The sequence below is a fragment of the Camelus ferus genome, chromosome 13, assembly GCF_009834535.1.
Source record: "Camelus ferus isolate YT-003-E chromosome 13, BCGSAC_Cfer_1.0, whole genome shotgun sequence".
NCBI classification, from domain to species: Eukaryota; Metazoa; Chordata; class Mammalia; order Artiodactyla; family Camelidae; genus Camelus; species Camelus ferus.
In genome coordinates, this window is record NC_045708.1 from 33,546,617 (window position 1) to 33,566,587 (window position 19,971).

Here is a 19,971-nt window from a genome sequence, read left to right on the forward strand (position 1 = left end):
CAGGAGACCTTCAGGGCCAGAGGAGACTGCTTGCCACTCCTTCCTGTGGGGGCCCAGCTCAGCTCCCCCTGCTCTAGTCAGGCAGAAAGGGCGGAGTGTGCTCAACCCAGCTCTGCCTTAGGGATGATCCAGGCTCAAATCAGATCCCTCCCCCCATTAATCCCAAAAGGTCATGTTGGGGTTGAGACAAGGAGGGTTGGGAGGGGTAGAAGGGGACCTGGCAGCCTTTCACAACAGGCAGGGGCAGGAGACAGCCTAGAATGACGTTCTTCACCTCCCTCTCTTCCTCCTCCTCCGGGGGCACCGGCCTTGCTGAGAGTTAGCCCTCTCTTAGTTGCTCTGCTCACAGTGCCAAATGCCATGGGTGGTGGTGGTGGTCAGGAGGGACGGTCCAGGAGCCCAGTTTCATTAAGTCTGGGGAGTGAGGTAAACTAGGGTCCAGCAGACCCCACGTGAAGAGTCAAGGCACTAGTCCCTCCTTTAGGGGGTGTGCCTGGACACCCTCACCACATCCCCACCCCACCCCTGGAAGTTCCAGAGATGGGACAGACGAGGCCTCCTGTGCGCAGCACCGGACCCGTATGAAAAGTTCTTTTTCTTGTCTTTTTATACTCTTCCCTCTCTTGTTCTTAAATGGCACTGATGGGAGGGAACCGGAACAGGTAAGACGGGGCGGCCGGGAACCCGGTCCGCTAGGGGGCGACGCGCTCCCGGGGCAGGTCGAGCCGGACCCCGTCGGTGCGTGGCGCGTAGACGGCCGCAGGCGCGGGGGCGTCCAGAGCAAAGGGGCCGGGGCCGGGACTGGAGCGGCCGGAGGACGCGGCCGAGGCGGCGGGGCTGAGCTGCACGGCCGTGGTGTCCTGCGCGGTGCGCTCGCTGCTCTCCAACTCCAGCGCCACCCGCCCGGCGCCGCCCCGGCCGGGACCCGCGGCCGCCGCCGAGCGCGAACTGGGCGCGGGGCCGCGGCGGCTACACGCGCAGCAGGCGGCGAAGAAGCCGAGCGCCAGCACCAGCAGCGCCGGCCCCACTAAGAGCGGCGCGTTGTGCCCGGGCAGGAAGGAGGCGAAGGCGCCCACCAGCGTCACGTTCACGCCCGCCAACAGCACGCACAGACCGCAGGCGCACAACAGCGCCTGAGCTGGAGGGCCGGGCAGCCGGGCCTGAGCGCGGCCTGCCGGCGCCCGTGCCGGGGGTCCCTGGCTCTTCTCCGGGGTCGGCATCGACCTGGGGTCGCCCCGCACTCATCAAGCTCCCTCCTGCTGCCGCCCGGACCAGCCCACACGTTACAGTCGTCCTGTGGGTACAGAGAGAAAGGGAGACGTCGGAAGGCCATCTGGGCTTCCAGCCCCACAGTAGTTTTGTGGCTATGTTCAGTGCCTGGGAGTGCAGAGGTCAGAGGTCACGTCATCTTGGCCAGCCCCTGTTTCTGCCTCTAGGATCTTGCCATCCTCCCTTCCTCCCTACTTTCTCTTGTCCTCCAGACACACACAGGCCTTCCACCTCCTCTCCTCCAGGAAGTCTTCTTGGGCTAATTGAGTAAATAGCTGTAAAGAGCTCAGCACGGTGCCTAGGTGCTCATTAAGTGATAATCATTATCAGTACTCCTAATTAGAGGGCAGGTGGAAGCTCTTGGGATTTAGACAGCTTCCTCCCCTGAGTGGTAAAGGCCCTAGAAATCATTTGGTCTATCCCCAGCTTGTCCAGAAGAAGAAACTGAAGCTCAGAGAGATCTAGTAATTTACCCAACATCTGGGACCAGGACCTCATGACCTGCTGCCTGGCCTGAGCATCCCTACTCTGGGCTCTGGTAAGCATAGCAATGACGTTAACTTTCCCGAATGTCAGATGAGGCCCTGGAGTGAGTGAGGAGCTCCTGAGGTTTTAGATGGCCAGCGAGAAGGGACAGAGAGGCTGATGGAGGGAGCCCTGATAGAGGGGATGGACTCTGCCCCTTCACCTCACCTCACAGAGGACTCTTGAAAGCTGATATTGGACAAGGATGGAGGAGGCCCTGGTGGCTGGAGGGTCCAAGGCTCTCCTTTCTTTTCGCATATAGAGAAGACTATCTTTGGATTTCAGCAGTTTTACTATGATGTGCCAAGGTGAGATTTTCTTTGTATTTCTCTTTCTTGGTGCTTCTATAATCTGTGGCTTGATTTCCACCCCTGGTTTTTGAAAATTTTCAGCCATTATTTTTTTCCCCCATTCTCTTTCTCTTCTCCTTCTGGGACCCAAATTGCATACGTGTTCAACCATTTGACATCATCCCACATGTCTCTTACACTCTGTTCTGTATTTTCTAGCCTTTTTCTCCCCTCTATCTGGTTCTGTCTGGTTATTTTTCTACTAATCTGTCATCCAGGTTACTAATCTCTTCACCTGCGTCTTCTCTTCTGTAAAACCCATCTATTCAGTTTTTAATTTCAGTTATAACTTTTCAGTTCTAGAATTGCCAATTGATTCTTTTTCATAGATTCCAGTTTTCTACTGAAAAACTCCCTTTATGTTTTTTTCTTGAACACATTAAACCGTTTTAACCCCATGTTTGAAAACTCCAACATCTGGCTCTCTTGTTTCTATTGTCTGTTTTATTGCTCTTGGTTTTGGGTCATTAAGTCTTATCTTCTGGAAAGCCAGATAATTTTTTATTAAATGCCCAACACTGTAGAGATAGCATGAGGCTCTGAATGATGTTATCTTCCTTCAGAGAAAATTTATTTTTGCTTCTGACAGGCAGCTAAACAAGGGACAGGCTGCCTTAAACCATTCTGGGACTGCATTGACTGGGAGCTGTATTTCAGGTTTCCTGAGTCTGGTCTATATCTGTGGTTAACCAGTACTACCAGAGGACAGCCCTGTGGGCTCCCCAAAAAAGCTAGAGGTGTTCAACAGGGCCTGTCCCCCTTTTAAGCCCTAAATTCCTATTTTGACTTCCCTGGCCACTAACCCCTACAAACTGGAAAATGCCTTAAGGGAAAAAGTGAAATCACATGTTACTTCTCTTCTCTCCAAGATCTTGGCCCACTGAATTCTTACTGCCTTGGTAGCTCTCCAGTGCCTTTAAACAGATTTCTTAAACGTTTAATCCAGCCTTTTTAGTTATCCTCAATGAGTGAGTTGGTCTGATACAAGCTAGTCTATCATAGCTGGAAACAAGTCTGGATGAGAATCTGAAATTAGCACTTTCAGGCTGCTAAATTCTGTTATGCTGAGCACTTTGCAATACCATCTAATTTAATTTTCACAATAGGAGATTATGTATTACTGTTATATCCCCATTTTATAGATGAGGATATTGAGGCACAGAAAACTTCAAGTCTCCCAAGACCACTGACTGGCAGTTGTGGTGCCAGGATTTGAAACCTCGTGTGCTGACCCCAAACCCTGAGCTCTCAACCCAGTACAGTTTAGGTTTGCTAAGTGCTTGGTGAATGACTGAAGCCCAGGGCACAGACTGTCCTCCAAGGCCCTGTAGGTAAGCTCCTGTAATTAGCACTTACACTGCTCAAATATCAACAGCAGAGGACAGGGTGTGTTTTGTGTCTCTTAAGGAAGGTAAACTCACTTTGCTCCTTCCTTGGCTTGGCACACTCAGTTCAACTAAAGCAAATACCTGTCCAGGGGTAAGTTTCCAAGGGCCTAATTGCCAACAAATGATTTTTATCTGCTTCTGGGAGGCAGAGCTGACTCTGGAAGACAGACTACTCCCGGAGTCTCCACCCTAGGCAGGGAATAGGCTAAGGGCAGATGCCTTATTTCTGAAGTTATCTCCACCCTGGTTAATTGGGATGAGGGGTGCGCAGAGGTGAGGTGTTGAGGTCGTTCAGCTGTTGCAATTCAGTCTGTACCACCAGTCCCATCTGAGGACTGTGGCCCCCTAGCTGGGGCTGTTGGGTGCTGTTTTGTTGTGGGTACTTTGGCTTGCTCCGCAGTGGGTGCCATTGGTGCTGTCCACTAAATCTTTTTGCTGCTCCCCTCTTCTGAACACAGGTTATGATTGCACTTGCTAGCCAATTTGTCATTAGGTGGGGCTGTGTGACTACTTTTGGCCAGTGAGTTGTGACATTTGTCACTTCCAGGATGGAGTATTTAATTTCGGAAGCAGGACCCTCTGAGATTGCTATCCCAAATTTTTCAAACACTTTCTACTTTATCCAAGCCTGATCCTCAACCCCATTGCCTGAGCAGGAGGGAAGGTCTTTGCTCTGAATCTTGTGTTTTAGGATTTGCACTTTCTCTTCAGTGAGCACTCCATGAGCCTTAGAGGTCACCTCGTTCAGTTTCTTCATCTCCAGATGGGGAAAACTGAGGCTTGGAGTGAGGAAGGTCATGGAGGGAGTCTGTGGCCAAGCCTAACCAGAACCAGGCCTTTCCCCACACAGCCAGGGCTCTGACCACTGCCATTCAGCTGCCCATGACCCTGGTCATGCAGCCAGTCTCTCCCCTGCCCTGCCTCGGCCAGGGGATCTTGTGGTCTCTATTTGGGAGTCCAGGCCATAAGCAGTTTGGGGCAGAGATGGCCACTAGGGGCGGGGCCTTAGATGACCTGGGTTCTTGACGTTGGTCTGGCTGGGCAACTTGGAACGGCAGGGGCCCCTCTCTGGGCCTCAGTTGTCTGAATGTAAAGGGAATGGTTTAACCAGGTTAGCATCTCCGAATCTGTCATCCTGCTGCCCGTGGTTTGTAAAGGTGGACGTGGAAACCGATTTCAGAAATTACTGCCAGTATATCAAAAGATCTCAAAAAGTGGCACATTTATCTGTAATATGGCTGTTCTTGGCTGTGGGCTGGAATTAAGTTATTACCCCCACCCTGCCCTGCTGCTTGGTGTGTGTGTGTGTGTTCTGGTTTGGGCGGAGGGGCACTCACTTTCCCTGCACTGACACATTTAATCTTTACTATGACCCCGTGAGCTGTTGCAGTCCAGTTCACAGTGAGCAAACAGTCTTGGAGAGATGAAGATGGTGCCCTGGTTTACGTAGTTATAACAGGTAAAGCTGGGATTTGAACTAGTTCTGTTGGATTGAAAAGCTGTGTTATTTCTGCTACACCAGAATTTCTGCTTACTGGAAGGTATAGAGATGTTGATTATTTAAAAAATTAGTTATTGATTATTACTATCCAGCTAATCATCAATACGCTTGGGGTCTAAGGAGGGTGGCCCTCAGTAGGTGGAGACAGAGCTCCTAGAGAGGGGATTTCTGTCTGAAGCCCCTTCGGTTCAGCCTGCCCTAGCCCAGTCCCTGGATCTGGGATGTCTGTGTTTTTCAAGAGCAGTTGCTTGACCAGGGGCTGCTGCCAGGCCACCTGGCCCCAGGTTCTTGTTCCAAGGGCCCAACAGCCTCTGGGTGAGGGGCTGGGGCTTCGCTTCAAACATCAGGCACTGGTTCCGTGTCCTCCATGTGAGACTGAGTGCCTCATTTGCTCAGTCTGAGCTCTTTACCCCACTGTGAACCCCTCTGTTGAACCTCAGCCGTTCTATTCCCCTTCAGTCCAAGAAAGTCAGCCTCCTCTCCTGGCCTCCCCCTCCCCCAGCTAAACCCCCATCCTCAGGGAACCTCCCACATCACCATTACTCATTGCTGGCTTATTCACTACCCTGGAAGCTCTCTACCAACTGAATGCTGCCTCCTGGGAGCCCCAAAGAGCTGCTAATACCCCAAACCTAGCCAATCCCACAAATCCTCCCCACCCCCACACGCGCTCACACGGATTCCCCAGGCTGGTAACAAGAGAATGAAGAGAATGCAGTCTGGAGCTGTGGCTTCGCAGCTCCTGCATCTGACACCTGGGCCCCATGACCCTCATCCCTGAGTGCATGTGCACAACACATCACCCATGTGCACTCAGTGACCAGACATACCCGGAAACACAAACACAGATGCATTACATGCTGAGAGTTGTAGACACAGGCTAACATGCAGCTAGGCAGCCGGACACACTCTCAGTTGCCTGCCTATCTGTTGGAAAGAAGCTGCTGCTCCGCGGAGGTACCTCTGGAGACTTCTCTTTGCCTGGGAGTGTGGAGGTGGACTGCAGACTGGCTGCAGCAGAACTGCCCTTCCTGCCCGCCTCCTTCCAAGGATTTGGGATGGGCTGTTTCTCCTCCAGTCCAAGTCCCCTGAGAGACTTCAGCATCCTCTGCACAACTGCCCCACCCTGTGCGCTCCTAGCTCCTCGACTCCTCACCTCCAGTGCCCAATTCCTCCATTCCACACCAGATACTCTCTTCCTCGTCACCCCAAGTACCTCATCACCCTTGTCATCACCCTGAACTATTCCACCTTTGAGAAACCCAGACATTCTACTCTTGACTAAATCCCATTGCTACCACTAGAGAAACACTTGTACAGCACCTGCTATGTGCCAAACACTGTCCTAAGCTCTTTATGTTATAACCTCATTTAAGGGGGGAGGGTATAGCTCAGTGGTAGCGTGCATGCTTAGCATGCACGGGGTCCTGAGTTCAATCCCTAGTACCTCCATTTAAAAAAAAAATAAACCTAATTACCCCCTCCAAAAAAAAAAAACAAGCAAAACCCCCCCCCAAACTTAAGCCCTATAACCCTATAGGTAGATACTATTGCCATCTCTAATTTTTGGATGGGGACACGGGGGCTCAGAGAGGTTGAATCACTTGCCCAAGGTCACGGACATGGTGATAACAGGTGGTAGAGCTAGGATTCAAACCTGGGCTGTGTGTCTTCTCAATCTGTGCCATCACCACAGCTCCACAGTGCCTCTCTCTGTAACTGTTCTCTGACCTAACGCAATCCTGGAACTTTACGTTTTCTCCATGAACCTCTTGCCTTTGCTTCTTACCGCCTCCACCTGGGAACCCGCACTGCCTTACTTCACTTACCCTCTTGCAACTTGTCCCTTTGTTCTTCTGCCAAAGCTCCCAGCAATTCCTCAACCTTGCATTAGTCCAGCTTTCTGCCTCCTCCATGTTTGCGCCCAAACCGCTAAGCCTCGTAGGTGAAAAGAAAATCACCAGCTGGGCAGCACGGGCCATCTGTGCATCCCTGTCTCTGGTGTGACTCGGTTGCTCAGTGCTCCTGGACCACCTCCCCCTTCCTAGTCAGTGCTCATCACCCCCATCACTGTGCCTGCACCTCTTCCTGGAGGCACTCAAGCCTCTCCTTACAACAAAACAAACCCTCATCTCCCTCACACCTGCGTCCATTTAACCTCCCCACTTCTTGAGAGCGCTATCTACACTCCCTACTTTACCTCCTCTTCAAAGGTCAATCCACTCCCATCCGGATTCTGCACCACACTCCGACTCTGCTCCTCTGCTCGCTCCAAGGCCACCAGCCGCCTCCTCTTGCTAAATTCCATGAAGACCGTCCAGTCCTTAGTGAACCTGACCTCTCCACAACTTTGGCCCCACTGAACCCTCCACTGGGAAACATTCTCTTCCTCTTAGAAACAGGCTCCTTAAACTTCATCTTCTCCCACAGAGCCCAGACTTCCAGCCAGACACCGGGGCTCCATCCTTGCTCCTCCTCCTCCCTCAGGCTTTCCTCCCCACATTTCCAGTCACCAGGCCCTGCAGATTCTTCCCTCCTGCTGTCTCTAGAACCCACCCCCTCTTCTCTAGTCTCACTGCTACCCCAGTCCACTCCCCTCCTCCAGCTCTCCCTACTGAAACCTCTCCTGAGCTCTCCAGTTTGCTAGAGTGGAGCTGAACTCACCAGGTGTGGTCGGGTGACCATGCTGCTCCTGTTACCTTTACCTTCACCTGACTACTCTTGGCTCAACCGTCAGAGCGCAGCTGGCATGTCACTTCGTTCAGGAAGCCTTCCTTTTCCCTCGGTGATTGGTAACTCCTGTGTCCAGGTCTGCATTCCCCCACTGGTCTACCCTGAGGACCAGGACCACCCTGCTTGTTGCCTGAGTCTCCCCAGGTGCCCAGGGAATATTGGCTAACCCAATGGTTCAGGTCAGAGGGGCCGCCGACGGGTCTCTGGCCTTCCTGCCTGCATCTGCCTCTTGGTTTTGAAGTCGCTCTGTGCCCACTTCTCTCTGATTCCCTCCTCACCTTGGGCCTTGGGATGGTGTGATGGGCAGCTGGTGGGGACTGGAGGTGGAGTCTAGGGCACATTCTTACTGAGTTAAAGAAAGGGGAGGGATCAGAGTAGAGCAGAGGGGCCCAAGGCAGCCTCTCCGTGCTCCATGCTGTGTGTCCCCTCTCTGTGGTTCTCATCTCTTTTCAGAGAACTATGCTTAAGGCTACAGGCTCCGGACCTGTTGTCTGGGCACTACTCCGTTCCTCTGGGGTTTAGGGCTGGATGGAGTATCTCCTCCCATCTTAAAGCTACCCTCCCCATTCTCTCCCCTCTGGTTTCATCCCCTTGCCCTCCTCCAGCCTCCTCCTCTCGTGTAGCTTGCGCTTGCCTGAGCTTGCGCTTGCCTGAGCCGGTCCAGCGGACACTTCTCTGCCCGTCCTGCCCCCAGTGGGAGCAGGATCCCTGGAGACCCTGGCAGCCGGCGGGGCTGGGTGGGGAGGCGGGGCGGCCGCTGGTCCCCCTCACTCACCCAGGTGGTGGCTTGGAGATCCCAGGCTTGGCGGGTGGGCGGGGGCGCGGGGGTGCAAGGGAGCAGCCCCCAGGAGGGGACTGCGGCTAGCTGCGCCGGTTCGGGGCGCCACTCCCAGCGTCGTTGCGGCCCCTCGGCTCTTCTTTGACCCCAGGAGGAGAGGCGTTTCCAAATCTCTTCTCTCTGGTTCTGGCTCCGCACCGCCCTTCTCCCCTCCGCGCCTCTAGATTTCGCGCTTTTCAAGCACCTGGCAATGAACTCCCAGCCGCCCACACGCTCTCCAGGCTGGACTTCGTGAGTCCGGGATGGATACATTGCCACTCGCTCTTGAGTTGGGGCGGGGTGTGCGGGGTTAGTCGCACTGGCTCTGCCCTTAGTCTCTAGCGGATTCCCCACCCTGGAGGGATGGGCAGAGCTGTGGGGGCAGGAAAAATTTTCCAGGGACTGGGCTTGTTTCCAGCACCCTTTCTCCAATCACCCTTCACCAATCCTGTACCTTCGAAAGAGGTGTGGCCATGAGCCCCTTATACAGCTCCTGGTGGGATTTGGTGGGACTTGCAAGGGTTTATTTGTGGGTGGAATGTGGGGAGGGAGCGCTGGACATGTGGCTCACCTCCAGGCTGGACTGTGGTGGAGAGGAGCAGGTGGGAGTCTGAGGTGCTGACTTTCCAGGACCTGAAGGAGTTCAGCTGGAGGAGCATCTCCTCCAACCTCCTTCTTCATTCATTCACTTGACCATTCATAAACCTTCCCAGATGTGAACCACGTGCCAGGCAACCTTCATCCTGACAGTGGCCCTGGGAGAGACCACTCATCCTCCATCTACAGATGAAGAAACTGAGGCTCGAGGCTCAAGTCTCCACAGTCTCTTGCCCAGCCCCCGGAGGGAAGAACCAGGATGTGTCTTATCCCCAGGCTCCAGTTCCAGCCTGGTCAGCCTGCCAGGTTGGCCCAGTGGGGATATGACTTTCAGGGGGCTGCCTGAACCAAGCACTCCCCACCCAGCCTGAGGCTGGCCAGGCACACTGCAGCTGAGGTCAGAACAGGGCTATTGTACAGAACTGAACAGACTGCTGAAGGAGCTGGTCCAATGACCTGTCTTGTCCCACGTTATTGTTGATGGTGATGTTGAGGGAAAGGAGAAGGTGCAGGGAGCAGGCAGGAGGGAGGTGGAGAGGAGGGAAATGCAAGGAGGGGGAAGCTGTCTTTCCCAGGGCTGGAGGAAACAAAGACTCCCCAACCCATCGGCATTTGTCAAGCTGATTCCCTTCATGGAGGTCTGTCCCACTGTGGTCAGGGAGTTGGTCCCTGTGGCCTGTGCGGAGGGTGGCAGAGGGTAGAGCCTTGGATAGGGAGAGAGAGGAGGCCTGGATGCAAGGTCTGGCTCCACAACCTCTCACTGCAAGACTCAATGAGTCCTTTGAGCTGAGGCAGAGCCTCAGCTTTCCTATCTGTACCATGGGATTGACTCTCCCACTTTTGGTTTGGTTTTCCAATATCCAGTGAGTACCTTCTGTGTGCCTAGCCCTCTGGCCCTCTTCTTGCGAGGAGGAAACAGACAGAAGCCACTCAAGAGTGATGTCATTTGTGATGGAGGGAAGCCCTGGGGCTATGGGAACACAGTGAAGTCAGGGGAGGCTTCCAAGAAGAGGTGTCTTCCGCACTGACCTTTGAAGAATGAGACTCTTCTTAGTTTGTCTTCTGCTCACCGAACCAGGCCAGAGGGCACATAGAGTAGATGTTGCCGTAGAGGTCAAGCAGCTCTGCTTCACTGTGGGCTCAGATGTATGAGGAGCAGGGTAGAGGGGGGAGCAGTGTTTCCTGCGCAGCCACACACACTCCACCTGCCTCCACAGCTGCTTGCTGCCTTGCTCCAAACCCTGTACGTATGTGGGACCTTGAAGGGGCTTTCCAGGGAAAGCCTAGGGAATTGTTTTTTCATTAAATTTAAGCCATTAACATTTATTGAGCACTTATTGTGTGCCCTGATCGTAACTGGAAAAGGGTGATATACAGTAGGTTTAAACAGGATCAATAATTGTTTTGGGAAAAAGAAGACTTCAACATGCTTGGAGAGTGTTGAGAGAGGCTGGTGGAAGAAGACGAGGAGGGTGTTGTAGGTAAAAGGGCCTTTAAAGGTGGGGGTTTTGATAGAGAGGAGTGGGGAGGGGGCATCCAGGAGAGCACAAGCCAAGGCTTGGAGGTTGGAACGTGTTTAGTTTGTTCAGGAGCAGTGAGGGGGTGGGGAGAAGAAGCCTGGAGATTTTTGTCTGGAGTCAGATCCTGAAAAGCCTTGAAGAGTGGAGTCAAGCCCTGAGCCTCAGTGCAGGGCTCAGCTCAGAGCCACCTCCTCCTGGAAGCCTTCAGACCTGAGTCTCATCTGGGCTCCTGTCGTGGCAGTGACCATTTTGTTTGTCTCGGTTCTGCCCCTGTCTGATTTGCTCTTGTTCATGGCCTGTCCGTGAGAAGTTGCCTGGGGCTTTCGATGTTCAGAAAAGGATCTGGCCCAGCCCCTCTGTCCAGCCAGTGAGCTCTTGAGGTCCAGGGCCAGACCTTGAGGACTGAGGGGCTCAGACCCTGTGTGTGGTTCCTGTGGGCCTGGGGTTCACTTCCCTGGTGAAGCTGGAGCAAGGTACTGAAGTATCACTGGGCCCCAAATTCCAGAGTCCAGTCAGTTGATCAAAAAGGGAAGGAAATTGAGCTGCAGTCCAGAGAGGAAATCCAGGTCAAGGGCCTGAAACCAGAAACATCTCGTTCCAGGCCCTACCCCGCCATATGGAATATGTTACCAATGACCTTGGTGAATGCAGGTCTGGCATCTCCGGGCCTGGTTCATCTCCGGTTTGGACCCAGGAGGGCTCTGAGATTGGAGTGGCGGGTGGGAAGAGAGGCCAGGGCAGGGGGCAGCCCCTCAGCCCCATCTCAGCCCTCGCCAGCCCCCCGGCTCCCTGGTTTCAGCTTCTCCAGGGTTCGGCTCACGGTGGACAGGCTGCTGCGGGCTCCTGGGGGAGAGACCAGGACAGGGCTGCCTGAGTAGACAGATCCTGGGTAAGAGCCACTCAGAAGGACCCGGGGGCAGAGCGGGATAGAATGGGAGAGAGCGTCTCGGGGGGCAGTTCCAGCCCAGTTGAAAGAGGCATGGCTGGTCAAAATGGCCCTTCAAGAGGACAGCAGCGTGGTGTGGGGTTAGAGGCAGGGCTCGGGCTGAAGGCCTGGATTCTGGCCCCACTATTTCCTAGCTGTGTTACTTAATCTTCTTGTGCCTCAGTTGTCCCATATATAAAGTGGGGCTAATTATAGTCCCTGCCTCACAGGGTTGTTCTGAGAATGGAACAAACTAACATATATAAAGTGCTTGGAACATTGTCTGGAATAATGGGATCTTTTGCTGAGTATCAGGCATCCTACCTCTGGCACAGACACCGGGGACTTGGGACCATCTTTGAGAAACTCTTGCTCTGGAATTTTCTAGCGTGTGGGATGGAGGAGGAGGGAGATGCCCAATTTCAGGCACCAGCTCTGAGAGGTGGATTCCACAGTGGGAGAGGAGAGTGAGGAAAGAACTCAGTGTAGGACCGAGGGCAGGGGCAGTGCTGTGCGCTCCCAGTGTCTGTGCCGGGCCCAGCAGAGGGATCCTGCGGACAGGAGGAACAGCTCATCTGGGAGCACAAAGGGCTTTGACTAAGCTCATGGAAGAACTACCCAGCTCTGCTGCCTCCCTGTGACTGGGGGAGTCCCTTCTGCATATCCCCCAAGGCTGTTTCTGGGTCCCACAGAGCTGCTCACCCAGAAGGAAGATGGAAGATGGACCTGGGAATGTCTGGAACTTACCCTCTTTATTGCTGTTGGTGCTGGATATTCCCTCCCCATGGTCTGGCCCTGGCTGGGGATGGATTCTCAGGCTCCCTGTAGGATGAGACCACCCCAAGGTCCCTGGTTACCAAGTCATTCTCAAACCAAGTCCAGCTTTGGGAAAGGAAGTCCTTCCTGTTGTCTAATCTCCATCCCTGATGCTGTCTTTGCTCCAGTGCAGTTCCTTTAAGTCTCCCGTATGATCTGGGCTGATTTGAGGAGGGAGGGATGAAGGAGAAGATGGCAGATTTTTCAAGGAAGTGGGGGTCTTGGGGAGAACTAGGGATATGTAGCCCCACAGGATTGATGGAAATAGGAGCATCGATGTGGGGAGCTGAGATGAGGTGGGAGTTATACAAGGGTTCTAAGGTCTTAGGGGAAGTAGAGGGTCTTTATGGGGGTTCAGGGATGAAGTTGGGTTATCTGGAGATCTCGGAACCTTTGAGGGAGATGGGGAATCTGTCAGGGGAGATGGGAGTTCAGGTGCTCTGAGTTGGTTCAGGCACTTTTGTGGCAGGCTGGAATCTGCTGTACTGCAGTCATGGCAATGCCTTCACCCCCCCCACCCCAACACCCAGCAACTCTAGCACACAGCCAGGACCAGTCACAGACGTGGGCTGGGCAGCACTGCACAGTGGGCCTCAGACTTAAACACAGTGTCTCACACAGTCCTTGGCAGAGGGATGTGCTGGGGTCTGGAGAGAGGACTCACCTGTTGTAGGTAGGATGTGGTCCAGGTTGAACCAAGCCTTTCAGGAAGGGGTAGGCCAAGATGAGGAGCCCTGAGAAGAGAGACCCAGAGGGGTTCTGTGATGGGGAGGGGGCCTGTTTAGTTTCAGCTGCGTGAGCCTGGGTGTGCACAGGAGGAGCATGAGTGGGCAGGGTTGGGGCTGTGGGTGTGTGCATGGGGCAGTTACCTCACACCCAGCCCCAGGAAGGGGCGGGAGCAGTGCCTTTGGGGAAAGGGCCATAGGCTGTGAAGGCCCAGGCTCCTGGCTCCACCCTGCCCGGGTGATGAGCAGGTTGACTTTCTTCCTTCTCAGCTGGCTGGAAACAGGCCCACTGACACCCCCAATCAACTCTCCATTGCCCCACCATCCCCTAGGGCCCCCAGGTCAGGTCTAGGGAGCTCCTTAGCATGTTCCTTTTCACCTAGAAGAGCAGGTCCTGCCCTGCTCACTCCCAGGGGTCTGTGGCCCTTGGCCTCAGTTCACAGGTAGATGCCCAGAGCCCACCAGCCTTGTGCTTCTGGTTCTGCTTGTGGCCCGGGGTGGTGGAGTGGGGTGAGGGATGGTACTCAGCACCACTGTGGGGATATCAGTGGGACTGGCCCTGAAAGACAGATGGACAGATGCCTAGACAGATCTGCTGCTGAGACATGCAGGGAAAGAAAAGGAAACCCCTTGTCTGAGCTGGATCCTGTCTTGGTTCAAGGAGGGCCCCACAGGGAACTCTGTCCTCCTCTACCTGCCTCCCCATCAATTTGGCCCCAACAGGCTTATGAGTCTCATCACTAACCCAAGAGCCCAGGGCTTGGGACTGCCTCTGAGAGGCAGAGCTGGAGTAGCCCAAGAGGAGTGGTTGCCATCTCCCTCCTCCACAACCCCTCACCCCTGCAGTCAGTGCAGGACTCTCACTACAAGCTGTCTCTTGCTTGCTGTACCCCGATGGCTGCCTTGCTCACATCTCCAGCTTCCATCCCCTCAATCAATTCCTGTTGACCCAGCTCTTCCCTCTTTTTCTTATTCACCAGACCACGGCCCTGACTCCCTCTCCAAGCCCAGCAGCTGCTCACCCAGACTGGCGGCGCCAATAAAGATACCACCCATGGCAGCTGCAGCTTTGGACACGGAGACACCAATGATGATGCTGCCGGCCACCAGGCTGAGGGCCACACAGGCCAGCTGCAGGCAGTGGAAGTCTCTGCTGTTGATGGGTATGTCCATGCAGGTCTCCCCAGGCACTGACTCCAGCCAGCGGAGCCTGTCTCCAGAAAAGCCCTGAAGGTCTCTGTCCTCTTGGATGTCTCCTTGTTGGAGCTCCACCTGCGGTGAGGGAGTTTCTGGGCAGTAAGATCCCAGGCTGGTAACCCTGGGATTTATCTGCAACCCTATCCCAGAGCTGTCTTAGGGGCCCCCTGCCCTACCTTGACCTAGGATCCCTGCCAAGTCACCGCAGCTTACTCTTCCTCCCCTAAAGGCCCCTGAAGCTGGGAGCCACTCTTGGGACTCCTGCCTGGCCACATCCTGCCTTGGCTGCCAGAGTTCTGGAGAGCTGGGCCTGCCCTCCTGGGGTCCAACCCTGCCAGCCTCCTCTCAGCCCGAGCTCCCCTGCCCGGGACATCTTGCCCCAGCTCCTTGGAGCCTGCTCTGCTGCCACTGAGCCTTAGCCTATTAAAGTTTAAAGCAATGGGGGAGGTTGGTCCAGAGGACACAGCTTCCTTAGAGATGTAGGCAGCGGGAGGTACTGAGTTATTCATGAGGTTGCAATGTGAGCTGCTGCCTGGGTCCCAGAGGCCCACTAGGGCCGTCAGCCCAGGTTCCACTGTTGGTCCTGCAGTGGGGTGGGCAGGATGAACTGGCGGCTTCACATGGGGTTTGGCAGCCAGAGGTGTGAGGAGCCTCCCTGGCCATGTGCTCAGGACCCACTCTGCTGTTCCTTCAGTCGGAGGTGCACCTGGGACCTCTGCTTGAGGACACGGAGGCAGAGGCATGGACGGAGACTTGGACGAGGCTCAAGAGACAGGAAGAGCGACTGGGACAGGAGGAGGAGGGGGGAGGTGTCCTTCTAAGTCCCCTCTCTAACCTGCCTCTCTCTCCCCCTCTCCCTGTCCCATCAACCTCTGGGTTCCCAGGCAGGACCGAGGGGTCCTAGTTTGAGGATGATCTCAGGTGATCCTCTTCTTCTCAGGTAGGCTTGGTACCCACCCCCCTTTTAGCTGCCAGTGCACTGAGAGGTGAGCCCTTCTCGCAACCCTGGGACCCCTGGTGGGAGGCTAAAAGGGAATAGCAGTGGTGGGGGTGGGCAGGGGTAGGAGAAAACACTTACAGGTAGGGGGCTAGAGTTGGGAAGAGGAATTGGCAGGGCCTGGGTGTCAGCAGCTGGGCCCAGGAGGCTGGGACATGGCTGGCACCTCCTGACCTCCGGTCTGAGCTCTGCCCAGCCCATGTGACCTACTTACAGGCTCCACCAACTCAAGGCTGGGCAGTGGTAACCCAGCCCAGCCCAGCCCAGCCCCATCCCGCACCACAGTCCCAGCCCCTGTCACTCGTTGCCTTCTCTGCCTTGTATGGGTCAGCACAGTTCCCAGCACCCCATCACCAGCTCCACTGGACCTCTCCGCGGATCTCCTGCCTCTCCCTCTACGTCTGCTGTCTGACACAGCCAGGCCCGAGGCCTTCTGACTCTACCTGCCCCCATGGCTGCCCGCTGTGCCTACCCCCCTCTTCTAGTCCGCGGCCCTTCTGCGGTGTGTGTGCCTGGCCCCGGCCATCTGTTGAGCCCTCATCTTGCAGGACCCTGGTCAGGCAGCTCTAACTCTGCAGTTCCTAATGGCACCTGAGCGGCCATGTCCCCACACCAGAGTGCTGCTGCCTGTCCCTGTTCTGTCTCCCCTGGAGATGAGCTGCTCAGTCAGGTTCAGGGAGTGAGTTCCACACAAGACAGAGCTCAGGGAGGGCCTGCATAACCACCTCAGGTTGGCAAAGAGGAGGGCTGTAGGTACCACGGGACCTCTGTCTCTCATGAGAGGCTTTCCTTGGGTGGGGCCGGGGGCCTGGGAAGGCCAGGGTCACCTGACTGAACTTCAGCTGGACGAAGGCACTGCCAGGAAGCTGGAGTGAGGCCTGGGTGGGGACAGGTGTGAACTCAAAGGTGTGGAGAGAGGAAGGATGACTGCAGAGCACCGATGGGCCCCCTAAGAGGAAGGCCCTGAGGTGGGCATCCCCAGCCACGGCCACCACTGCCAGCATCCTCTGTGCCTTTCCGAAGGATGAGGTCTGATTATTCCTCTAATTAGGCATCAAATGACCGTCCGTCTCACTGTCACACATAATTGATCCCCCACTGACTAGTTTTAGAAGGAGCCATCAAAATAATTGTCCATGAAAATGTGTTCCTGAGACGGCAAGCTTTGGGAATTGGAACACCCTCCTCAGTGCCCCTGGCCCCCAGTAAGTGTCTGCATCCTCTGGCTAGGGCAGGTCCTGTGCCTGCTCCTCTCCTGCTGTAAGGCTGAGGGCACTCCCACCCCATCAGCAAGATGGAGGCTCTCGGCCACGTCTCTGAGGTGAGAACCTCGCACTGTGGGCCTCACTTCGCTCACCTGGTGAATGGGGATGGGGATGGCTGGGGCTGGAGTCAGGGGTGCCTGTGCATCATGAGTTTCAGATTCCAGAACACACTGCCCTCTAAAAATTGGAGACAAATTCTAAATTAGAGTTTTTCTTTGACATTGTAAATCCCTCAGGGCACAAAGGCACAGCAGAAAATGTGGAGGAGAGACACATTAAGCTATGATCAGTTACAAATTCATAGAACCACAGAACTTCCCAGCTCCTTTCCAGAACAGATGGGGAAACCGAGCATGGGAAGTGGGATGACTGCCCCAGAGCCCTGAATGGAACCCAGTGTCCAGAGTCCCTGCTCAGCTGGGAAGTACTCTAGCAGTCTTACTTGAAGTGGGAGGAACTGGCAACCCCACCATCAGGGGGAGACACTGTGTTCTGAAGAATCAATTAAGGCCTGTGTCTTTCCTTCATGACAGGAGTGTCACTAAAGGCTACTGGAAACTTGTGACGCCTGCTCCTCTGTTGATTACGGAGACTTGCCAATTCTTTCCTCAATATCAGTCATGTCATCTCTGAAAAATAAAGTGCAGGCTTGTCCTTGGATGATGCACCAGCTCTAACAGGTAAATGAGATGGGAACCCAGGGCTCTAGAGCTCGACCACCCCACCTTTCCCTACCCCACAAGCATCAGAGCCTTCCTCGCTGAAGCCTGGGTCCTCCAGGTCCCTAGACCCAGTGTGGCTGGGCCATGGGTCACCACTGAATTCTGTCACAAAATCTCTGTCTCATTGTGGGGGCCAGGGCTGGAGGGTGCCTGCCTATGTTCTTTCCTTCCTGGAAGCACCAAGTCCAAGGGTGGCATGGTGCGGGAGGAAGAGTGGGTGAAAGGCCTCAGCTTGGTTTAGTTCTGTTTATTTTCCTTGAGGGGTGAGGACCCTGGAAAAGAGGGTGATTAATTCACTGATCCCCTGAGGGATGGGCAGCTTTCCCAGACTGTTCGGAAGCTGAAGTCGGGGAAGTGGCTTCCAAGGCAACTGCTACCATGGCAACAAGAGTGCCAGCCGTGGGGGACCATGCTTCTCGCTGCTCCCCTCCAGACCTCAGCAGCTGGAGCAGTTGGCATGGGACCAGGGCACTGCTGTTGGCGGAGCTGGATCCAGTGAGGGGCAGTTGGCCAGGAGGGAGGAGGAGCCCTCAGAGCTCAGGCAGGTGGACACCCAGAGGAAGAAAGACTCAATCCCTCTGCCCAGGCCCCCAGACAGAGCTCAGACAGTCCTCAGTGTCCCCTTGACAGGGACATTCCCGCTGGCTGGGATCAGCCCTCTCCTAAGGGCTCAAGCATGAGCCCTAGAGCTGAGGTACTAACTGCCACAGCCCCAGGTCCCGGAGCCGCCTCCAGCATGTCTGCTATATCCACCTCTGCCCAGTAGAGCCAGGCACATGGCCTGGTCCTCAGAAAGGGCAAGGGACTTCCCAAGCTCACCTACTGAACAGTGGCAGAGGAAGGACTAGAACTTGGGGCCCCTGGCCCCCAACCTGGCCCTTCCCTTGGGGACAGGGACCCCAGCCCAGAGGGGCAGAGCCGCCTGTCAGCAGGAGGATCCCACAAAGGGCCAGAGGCCAGGCCCGTGTAGAAAGCCCAGACCCATCTCCACCCACACAAGCCAAGGGAGGAGTTTCCTCACCTCCACCACGGGGGCCCAGTTGAGCAATTCTGCCCCAGGAGACAACAATAAAAATAACCCCAGCCATCACAGCTAATATTTAGTCAGCACTTACTACATAGTGCTCTAAACACTTCGCATTTATTGATTTGTAACTTTCACAACAGCACCCTGAGGTAAGCACTAGTCTCTCTAGTTTCTGGTGTAAGAAACTGAGACCCTCAGAGGTTAAATAACTTACCCAAGGCCCAAGGCCAGTAAGTGGCAGAGCTGGGATTTGAACGCAGGCAACATAGCTCTGGATGTCAGCTGTCTCTGGGAAGAGCTCCGGTTCTGTCCTCCTAGCTGTAGAGCTGTGGGCAAGCTATTTTCCCCCCGACTTTCTCTGCTTGGTTTTTTTATGTTAAGTGGGGTAAAACAGTACCTTACCTTAACTGACTGCTGTGAGAATTAAATGAGATAATGCCTGTAAACTTCTCAGAAAGTTTAGTAAGTGCACAGTAATGCCAGCAAAACCAAAGTAGGCATAGCATTGTTTAAGCAGAGCCGTGGAGAATGAGAGAGGTCTTGCCAGGTGGACCTGACGGGGTAGGCAGAGGGAGTGCTTGGTCCAGGAGGCCCCTGTAAGTCACATCCCTGCTGGGACAACCTGCAGGACTGACTAGGGTGGGGCTGGAGTCCAGAGACAAAACTCCCACCTTGGTTCCAAGTCCCCAGGGACAGAGAGACTTTGGGCCAAAGGGCTCAGATTCTGCAGCCCTGTTTTTCCAGCCCCTCCTACTCTGGGGAGGTGAAGAAGGGGTGTGAGGATGGTAAGGGTTACTGCAAAGGGAAGACTGTCAACAGGAAGTACGTCCTCATCAACAGGGAGGATTCGTGGGGCAGGATGGCTGGCCCAGGCCCATGACCCGCCCCCACAGCCAAAAGCCCCTGATCCCATCTCGGCTCTCTGATATCCCAGGGAGAAACCAGTAGCACCCAGTCTACTGCCCTGACACTCAGACCTCCCTCTTCCACCTCCTTGGGAATTGATAAAGGCCCTCCCCACGCAGCCCTCTGAGTCTGGTTCTGAGGATTACTGGGGCAAAGCTCTCAAAAGCCCTCTGCTTGGTGAAACACGAGGGCTGTGGATGCGAGACACTATGTTTCTTTGTTGCCAACTCTGGCTGGAAAAGCATAGTCCCGGGCACACAACGGAGCCTCAAGAAAGGCTTAGTGCTGCTTCAGACAGAGGGGACTCTGTTCTGCTTGGGTGGGAGGACTGGGCTGGGTCCAGGGCACACGTGTTAAAGTGCTTTTGAAGCCGCCTCGTGTGATAGTTGTGGACACGGCCTCTTCCCCTTGATGGGGAGATCCTAGAAGGCAGAGGCTTTCTTACTTATCTCCAGGTCCTGGCACAGAAGAGGAGATTGACAAATGTTTGATGAACTTCACTTCCTCACCTAAAAAAGAGGAGCAATGATCTCTCCTTCACTTGGTGTTATAGATCCAATGAGGTACTAATAGTTAGAGGTCTTGACAAGAGGCAACACCCCTTCCCTTCCAAGCTGGACTCAGCCCTTCTCCAGAAGGCCCATCTCCTCCTCAGGCCTGCAGGTGAAGAAAGGAGCACCAGGAAGGCCGC

The 19,971-nt window shown here is 54.8% G+C and overlaps 2 protein-coding genes and 1 long non-coding RNA gene across 3 annotated transcripts; 1 reads left to right on the forward strand and 2 right to left on the reverse strand.

Moving 5' to 3' along the window:
- Window positions 1-650: 650 nt before the first annotated feature.
- Window positions 651-8,675, reverse strand: TMEM275 (transmembrane protein 275). The gene is made up of 2 exons (XM_032494184.1): window positions 8,542-8,675; window positions 651-1,294 (listed from the first exon to the last, which is right to left on the reverse strand). Exon 2 carries the CDS (start codon window positions 1,218-1,220, stop codon window positions 693-695), a length of 528 nt encoding a protein of 175 aa, XP_032350075.1. The 5' UTR covers window positions 1,221-1,294; window positions 8,542-8,675; the 3' UTR covers window positions 651-692.
- On the forward strand, window positions 1,541-17,303 carry LOC116667984. Its single transcript, XR_004324993.1, has 3 exons — window positions 1,541-2,102; window positions 14,147-14,329; window positions 17,159-17,303. It is a non-coding gene; the product is annotated as an uncharacterized LOC116667984 (long non-coding RNA).
- Window positions 11,464-14,694, reverse strand: KNCN (kinocilin). Its single transcript, XM_006178407.2, has 3 exons — window positions 14,189-14,694; window positions 12,373-12,447; window positions 11,464-11,543 (listed from the first exon to the last, which is right to left on the reverse strand). Exons 1-3 carry the CDS (start codon window positions 14,337-14,339, stop codon window positions 11,464-11,466), a joined length of 306 nt encoding a protein of 101 aa, XP_006178469.1. The 5' UTR covers window positions 14,340-14,694.
- Window positions 17,304-19,971: the final 2,668 nt, after the last annotated feature.